The sequence below is a fragment of the Rhinopithecus bieti genome, unplaced genomic scaffold (assembly GCF_001698545.2).
Source record: "Rhinopithecus bieti isolate Rb0 unplaced genomic scaffold, ASM169854v2 scaffold_8675, whole genome shotgun sequence".
Classification (NCBI taxonomy): Eukaryota; Metazoa; Chordata; class Mammalia; order Primates; family Cercopithecidae; genus Rhinopithecus; species Rhinopithecus bieti.
The window spans coordinates 997,234-1,006,201 of record NW_016806447.1 but is presented as its reverse complement, the minus strand read 5'-3'; the positions used below and the strand labels follow the sequence as shown (position 1 = coordinate 1,006,201).

The window sequence follows — 8,968 nt, the reverse complement described above, 5'->3', positions numbered from 1 at the left end:
TCAGAGGAGAGAGAGAGCAGAGAGAGGGAGGAGAGAGAGAGCAGAGAGAGAGAGACAGAGAGAGAGAGACAGAGAGAGAGAGACAGAGCGAGAGACAGAGAGAGAGACAGAGAGAGAGAACACCTAATTAAATATTCCTTCCCAGGGTGTCTATTGATGCCCTGCTCTGGTCACATTGCTGAGGCCACACAAAGGTGGAAGCAGGGAGGTGCAATTAAGCATATTGTCTACTTCTGTTTAGAGAAAAATCTAAACAAAATAGAGTTACCATTATTTGCAGTTACTAGAACATTTTTGTCCTGGTTTTGCTCAACTCTCTTTCAAAGCTACTGGCATAGACAGTATAGTGTTTCCTTACTATTTTTGGCATTATAAATATTTTCCAAACTTTCCTATGACACTTGAAAAACATATTCTAATAACTGAATATAAGAAAGATTTGTTGTTTTTTAAACAGTAAACTGAATTTCATATATAGTTTAATATGAAATTAACAATACAGTCTTACCACTGTAAGACTGTATTTTTCTGTTTTTTTTCCCACCAAAGGTCAAGACCTTCTCATTTCTCTTGTTTTCTTTTCTGAAATAAATTGTTTTGTTGAGGGCTGATATGATAATGAAGTATAATGTATGCTAAACACATAGAGAACAAGGATCACATGCAATTTCTCCAAGGCTCAAATAAATTGAGCTTTAAAGGTTGTTGATGGAAACGATGGGGGCTATTTAAATATTAAGTTTATTAAGTTTATTCATTTTGTATTGATTGAAACAATCAGAATATAGACAGACTATAGAGCTGTCATTTCAGTGGGAGGTTAAAGTAGATGACTTACTGAGATGGTATTGTATTTATTCTAGACTTTGCTGGAAGATTACCCTAGGGGATCTTATTAGTTCACAAGATTTAAAAAAAGGCATGAAATCAAATTTTCCATATACAGCGGTCATAGAGTTGGTACATAATTTCCCACCAAAATGAGGATTGTATAATGTAACATTTAGACTCATGCATTGAGAATGAGGGTTTACCATGAGTGAAACAATAGGTTCCTTGGTAGATCATGAATATTAATATCAAAATGATAATATAAGCACCAGAAATCATGCACAAACAGATAGTAATCCAGATTCTGAGTAGGGTGGTGAGGGGGAGATGCTTATCTATCTCAGTGCAGTGTATATGGTTTCCATTCCCAGAACTCTGTTAGAAGTGATCTAGCTGTTTAGTGCTGCTTCTACATTGATACCACATGAGGTGTTTTAAATTACATTCAATAATACATCTGACTTCTCTTCAGATACCTTAACATTTCTTTCCCTTCCTCACCTAGTTTCTCTTTTCTTCTTCTCCTCTCTCTCTCTTTCTCTTCCTGTCCCCCAACTTTTTCTCTCTCTGACTCTTCTTTCTTACTGGCCTCCTCCCCTCCCAGCCACAACTTAAATTTATAAAATGGTTTCTTGGAAAACAGCATCGGAATTAGATGCTTTTCTTTCTCCTGGTTAGTGTTCCAGTTCATGCTCTCTCACTTGCACATATGCCTGACATTAAATGATGACCTGCTGTTTCATAACATGCACGCAGTGAGACCCCACCATCATAATTTCACCATGTAGTTCTGCTTAGTGGCAATATAGAGAAATTATTAATTAGATAATTTTATAATAAAATATACAGAAGCTCCTTTATAGCCTTGGGGTAAAGTATTGTAATTTACCAATATCCTATGAGTTAAGAAAATGAGACTTTTAAAGGTAAAGATATTTAAAAAAGTAAGCTGATAAGCACAGGAATGTGCATAGGGAAGGAGTGAGAGTGAGATGTTGAGTTTGAGGACTTTTATTTCTGATTTTCTTATGATATCTTTGTTTGTAACTCTTCATAAGGTCCTTTGGAATAGGTCCCAGATGGAAAATTATGACCAGATAAATGAAATGAGAAATTAATTTGTTTTAAATGATACTAGACATTATCATGTACTTCTCCAGCCTAATCACACAAATGACTTCAAATAGAGCTCACAGACCTGCTAGAGAGGAACTGGTACACCCCATGCTAGCTCACTGCAGACTCAGTGAGGATACATCAGTATGCATAATAAAGAGCAGAGATTAAGTTACTTGAATAAACTTTGGCTATATTCCTTCAGAGTCTGGATATAATTTTCTCCTTTAAAAAATAGTTTTACTGAGGTATTATTGACTGCAAATATTTAAAGTGTTTGATTTGATTAATTTTGACATACATATTTATCCTCCAAACCACCACAATAATTACTATAATAAATATATTTATCACCGCCCACATTTTGTTTGTGCCCCTTTAAAATCACACCTCCTAAGCCTTCCTGCCAATTTCTCATCACCCTTCTCCCAGTTCCCAGGCAGCCACTGATCTGCTGACCCCGTACAATCCTTTGAATTTTCTAGAATCTTCTAAGGATAGGATCATACTATATTCTTTTCTTCTGGCTTATTTCCTTTAATTATTTTGAAATTCAACTATGTTATAGTGTTTATCAATAGTTCATTTCTTTTTTATTGCTAAATAGTATCCCATTGTCTGGATACATCATAGTTTGTTTATCTTTTCACCTGTTGATGGCCATTTGAGTTGTATACAGCTTTTGGCCATAACAAGTCCTGTGAACAAGTATTTGTGTGGACATATGTTCTCATTCTCTTGGGTAAATACCTAGGATTGTATGTATATTTAATTTTTTTTTTTTTTTTTTTTTGAGACGGAGTCTCGCTCTGTCGCCCAGACTGGAGTGCAGTGACCGGATCTCAGCTCACTGCAAGTTCCACCTCCTGGGTTTACGCCATTCTCCTGCCTCAGCCTCCCGAGTAGCTGGGAATACAGACGCCCGCCACCTCGCCCGGCTAGTTTTTTGTATTTTTTAGTAGAGACAGGGTTTCACCGTGTTAGCCAGGATGGTCTGGATCTCCTGACCTTGTGATCCGCCCGTCTCAGCCTCCCAAAGTGCTGGGATTACAGGCTTGAGCCACGGCGCCTGGCCTGTATATTTAATTTTTGAAGAAATTCTCAAACTGTTTTCCAAAATGCTTATACTATTTTACATTTTCACAAGAAACATATGAAAGGCAAGTTCTTCTACATCTTTACTAGCATTTGGTAGAGTCACTCTTTTTTTGTTTGTTTTGTTTTTTAAGTGTTCTGGTTACTGTGTAGTTTATATCTCATGTAGTTTTTCTTTTTTAGTTTGTTAATCTGGTGAAGTACATTGATATTTCTAATTACAGTGACTCGTTATCCTATTGTTACATTCCCTCAACTTGGCATGATGTATTATTCTTTTCAAATATTGATAAACTAATTTTGCTAAAATTTTGTTTAGAATTTTTGCATCCATGTTTATGATAGATATTGGTCCACAGTTGTTTTTTCTTGTAACATCTTCTTTTCCTGGTGTTGGAACCAGGATAATGCTATAAACCTGGCCGCATAGAATGACTTCCCTTTTTTACAGTCTTCTGGAAAAATTTGTGTAGAATGGACATTATGTCTTCCTTATAAGTGTGAAAGAAGCCACTTGAGCTTGAGGTTTTCTTTGTAAGAGGGGTTTTCAGCTAGAAATTTAATATTTTTAAGAGATATAGAGCCATTCTGGTTATCTTATAAGTACTGCGCGCTAACCAATTGCACCACTGGAGCCACATCCATTCTGGTTATCTATATTTTCCTGAGTTTAAGAAGTTTGCGTTTTCCAATGAATTTGTTCATCTTATCCAAGTCATCAAATTTACTGGCATAAGGTTTTCATAAAATTTCTATATTCTCATTTTACTATGCTTAATATCCTACAGGACCTGTAGTAGTAATGTCATTCTCATTCCTGATATTGATAATTTTTGTCTTCTCTTCTTTTTTTCTAGTAGCGGAGACTAAAAGTTTATCATATTCACACTCTGAAAGAACGAAGTTTTGGTTATATCAGTTTTTCTATTTTGTGATTGTTTTCTATTTTCTATGTCTGTTTTGTATCTTCTTTAGAATTAATCGATTATTACTGCTTTCATCTTTACTATTTCTTTACTTCTATTTAGCTTGGGCTTAATTTATTACTCTGTTTTTAGTTTCTTAAGGTAGAAGCAGAGGTTAGTGATTTAAGACCTTTTCTCCCTTCTAATACAGGTATTTAGTTCTATAAATTTCTTCTTAAGTACTGCTTTAACAATCTCTCATAAATTTTAGCATGTTGTGCTTTCATTTCTACTCAGTTCCAGATACTTTCTATTTTCCCTCTTTACCTCTTTAATTATCAATTATTTTAAAGTTTTTCATTTAGTTTTCAAATGTTTGGGGACTTTTCTAAAGATTTTTCTAGGGTCGATTTATAATTCTAATGTGCTCAGACACCATACTTTGTTAGAAATCTTTTTTAATTTTTTGAGGCTTGCTTTTTGGCTCTATATGGTCTATTTTGGTAAATGTTCACTGTACACTTGAAAAGAATATATATTCTCTTATTGTTGGGTGGCATTTTCCATAGATGTCAGTGAAGTCAAGTTGTTTGATAGTATTGTTAAAATCCATGTCGTAGTAAATTTTTTTTTTTTTCTTTTTTTTTTTTTGAGACGGAGTCTCGCTCTGTCGCCCAGGCTGGAGTGCAGTGGCAGGATCTCAGCTCACTGCAAGCTCCGCCTCCTGGGTTTAAGCCATTCTCCTGCCTCAGCCTCCCGAGTAGCTGGGACTACAGGCGCCCACCACCTCGCTCGGCTAGTTTTTTGTATTTTAGTAGAGACAGGGTTTCACCATGTTAGCCAGGATGTAAATTTTTAACTACTTTTTCTATCAAATATTGAGGGAGAGGTATTGAAATATCTTCCTGTAATTGCACAATTTTTTATTTTTCCTTTCAGTTCTATAAGATTTTATGTATTTTGAAGCTCCATCATGAGGTGGATATTTAGAATTGTTATGTCCTCTTGAATTTATCCCATTATCACTGCAAATGATCTTATCACTTTATCACTTTTAATGTTCTTTGCTTTGAAATTTACTTTCTGATATTTCTTTTTGATTGTTATTAACATGGTATATCAATTTTCTATCCATTTGCTTTTGACCTATTTTTTCCTTTATGTGTAAAGTATGTTTCTTGGAGGCAGTGTATATTTTGGTCCTGCTTTTTAAATCTAACAAGTTTCCTTTTTAATTGGGGTAATCAAATCATTTGCATTTAATGTCCTTGTTGGTATGGTTAGGGTTAAATATATTTTCCTACCTTTTCTTTGTTCCTCATCTGTTTTGTATCTTATTTAGAATTAAATATTTTCATAGTTCTAATGTATATTTTTAATTATAACATTTTGTTTTGTTATTTCAGGATTTATAGTATATATCTTTCATTATCACTATAACTTCAAGTGATACATCATTTCCCACAGAGTATATGAGTCTCAAACTACTACACCTTCATTTATCCCCTTCTTTGCTATTGTTTTCTTTTAGACATGCTGAAATTTCATACTATATTATTAATTTTGTTTGAACAGTCATTTGTTTTTTCCTACTTGAAAGCAATATTTGCTGAAATATTCCAGTGTTTTTTTCACAGCATATATCCAGCTAATATATTAAAAGGGTAAGTTATAAGAAATATTGGTGCAATCATAACATACTTTTTGTAGCATCACAAAACATACTAAATTTTAAATACTGCCTTTGTTGGTTTCTCCTGATAAATAATATGTATACACATTGCCCCAAAATGAATACAGCTGTTTAACTTACAGTATTTAGGACCATCCATGTTATAATCTACTGACTACAATGTACTTTTAACTTATAAATGAGCTACTCTATATGATATAGACATGATATAAAAAAGGGAAATAGTGTCCCTGTCCCTCTAGGATTCACACAATAATTCGGTAAAATAGTAATTAGTGAGAACATGTAAATTGTCTGACAAATTTCCATCTGAAAAATACTTTTCAGGAAAATATCTAAGCTATGAAAATACTAAATTTCTATTGTAAGAATTTGGCAAATATTTCCCTTAAACATTCAGTGAAGATGTAGTTTAATATGTAGAAAGGAGGATTTGTAGCCTATTAAAAACAAGAATAACAGTGACCAAAAGTCCCTTAATTTTAGCAGATTAATTACAGCTCTTAATCAAGTGTGTGTAACACAAAGAACCAAATCTGGGTCCATAAGTGTTAGAGGATAGTTGATAAAAAGATTCCATGAATACAATCTTAATAGCCTATATTTTAGAAAGAATGGGGCAGAATGTTATGGCAATCGAGGGGGTCAGCCTTCAAGATGGCTGGCCCAACCCTGTCAATGTTAAAAACACACCAAATATTTCTACAGTGCTCTTCTAACGTATTTTCTTTATTTCAGGTCACAAGTCCAGGGTTTTCATGGGTCATGTAGCAAGTGGTTTATAAACAAAATCAGAGTCTATAATAGCGTCATTATATTAAGAGGCAGAACTGCTGTGTGCTTTCATTATGTAAAATGTTTACACCTTGGGACTCCATGGCTGGTATTATTATGGCATACCCGAGATATATCTTGCTCCAATTAGCATTACCATGCTACTCACTATAAAAAATCCCAAAGGCATACTAGAGAAGATAGAAGGATCACCACTTTCAGAAGACTGACTGGTAACCCAACCCATTGACTTCATTACAGCTTTCTTCCATGTGGCATAACGAATTTCACTTTCTGTGGCCTGGATCTGTGGTTCAAATCGTTCCATCCTGAGAACAGACAAAGCCTGGGGTTCAAGGCTCCAAATGCTTACTCCCTCTGCAGCTCCTGCTGCCATGGCAGCTCCTAGTGCAGTTGTTTCAGGCATAAAGGGTTTTATTACTGGAATATGCAGAATATCTGCTTGTAGTTGCATAAGAACTTTGTTGTCAGTCATTCCTCCATCTACCTGCAAATGACGAAGTGGAATTCCACAGTCATGGTTCATGGCTTCCAAAATCTCTCGGGTTTGGAAACAAACAGCTTCTAATGCAGCAAAAGCAATATGACATTTATTGGTAAATTGAGTAAGACCACAGAGTATTCCTCTTGCACTGGGCTCCCAATAAGGTGCATATAACCCTGAAAAGGCTGGGACAAAGTAACAGCCATAAGAAGTTCCTACTTCTTTAGCAAGTTTTTCAATGTCTCCTGAGGTCTCTATAATTCCAAGATTGTCTCTTAGCCAACGAATAACAGCACCTGCTATAGCAACAGAACCTTCCAGTGCATAATATGCTGGCTTCTCTCTGCCTAGTTTGTAAGCTACTGTGGTCAGAAGGCCATGTTCAGAAAACACACATTTACGACCTGTATTACATAGTAAGAAGCAACCTGTTCCATAGGTGTTTTTGGCTTGTCCTTCCTGGAAGCACATTTGTCCTACTAATGCAGCACACTGGTCCCCCAAACACCCAGATATTGGCACACCTTCCAGGGCGCCAGTTTTAATTAGGCCATAGATCTCAGAAGAACTGAAGACATTTGGAAGAAGGTCCATTGGAATTTCAAAAAAGTCACATAGCTCTTTATCCCATTCCAAAGAATGGATATTAAAAAGCATTGTCCTGCTTGCATTTGTTACATCTGTACAATGCACACCTCCATTGACTCCTCCTGTCAAACTCCAGATAAGCCACGAATCAATGGTACCAAAAAGAGCTCTACCTTCTTCAACAGCCTTTTGTACGTTTCTCACATTGTCAAGCATCCAACGAAGTTTTACTGCACTGAAGTAAGTGCTCAGTGGAAGGCCTGTCTTAGACTTGACGAAGTTACTATTTCCTGGAATTTTTTTACTAAGATCCTCAACAGTAGTCTGGGTTCTTAGATCAAGCCACACCACAGCATTGTAGAGAGGCTCTCCAGTTAACTTGTCCCAGATTACAGTGGTTTCCCTCTGATTGCTGACACCAACAGCTTTTATGTTGGATATATCAATATTCATTTCGTCAAGTTTCTCACACGTTCTCGCTATACACTCATAGACAGACTGAAGAATTTCCTTAGGGTCTTGTTCCACCCATCCTTCTTTTGGGAACTCTTGTGTTAATTCCACTTTATGATGACTAAGTAGTTCTGCTGTTTTTGAACTGAAAACCAGAAAGCGAGTGGAGTTGGTGCCCTGGACCACCGCTCCCACCAACGGCCCCACAGCTGCTGTCTTCGGGTCTGCCATGACACCGGTAGGTCGGCTCAGCAGCTCTGGGACCGTTTCCCAGACGACGGTGGTGTTGGGGGCAGAGAGCGCAGCCAGTAAGGAACACAAGGCGCAGGCGCAAGGCAACCTTTGCCCTTTATCTGGCACGGCGCCTTCTCACCCCACCCCTCCAGCCCAGGCCTTACACCCAGCCACTCAGTTGTCTTCTAAGATTCAAGTTTTTTTTTTTTTTTAAATCATATATTTATCCATGTAATTACAGTCACCAGTGTCCATTCTTTTGTGTGGATCTATATCTCTACGTTATCATTTTCCTTTTTAGTGGTGCAGGTCTGTTGGAGATGATTTCTTCCAAATTTGAACATCCGAAATACATTTCATAGTAATATTCAAAGGTATTTTCTCTGGGTGTAGAATTCTATTTGACATATTTTTTCTTTATAAGTTTCAGGACCTCGGAGCTGTTGCTCTACCATCTTCTCTCTTGCTGTTTCAGTTGGGAACTTTGCTGTTATTTTAACATGTCTATTTTCTCTATCTTTAGGGTTTTCTCTTTATCAGTGATTTTGCTCAGTTTTATCATGAAGTGTCTAGGAACAGTTTTCTTATTTTCTTTGCTTGGGGTTTACTGAGCTGCTTGAATCTGTAGGTTTACAGGTTTCATCGACTTTGGAAAGCTTTGGGTCCATTATTTCTTCAAATGTGGTTGATTCTGTCTCTTCTGTCACTCCACTGATGCCCTACTCATTATAATTACCTTTTTTCCTTGTGCTTGATTTCAGGTAGTTTCTGTTG

At 36.3% G+C, this 8,968-nt stretch overlaps 1 protein-coding gene across 1 annotated transcript; it reads right to left on the bottom strand.

Moving 5' to 3' along the window:
• Positions 1-6,343: 6,343 nt before the first annotated feature.
• On the bottom strand, positions 6,344-8,279 carry GK2 (glycerol kinase 2). Its single transcript, XM_017876530.1, has one exon. It carries the CDS (start codon positions 8,189-8,191, stop codon positions 6,530-6,532), a length of 1,662 nt encoding a protein of 553 aa, XP_017732019.1. The 5' UTR covers positions 8,192-8,279; the 3' UTR covers positions 6,344-6,529.
• Between the last annotated feature and the right edge of the window lie 689 nt (positions 8,280-8,968).

Coding starts and splice junctions, on each gene's coding strand:
- GK2 (XM_017876530.1), bottom strand. CDS start 8,191: ATGGCAGACCCGAAGACAGCAGCTGTGGGGCCGTTGGTGGGAGCGGTG.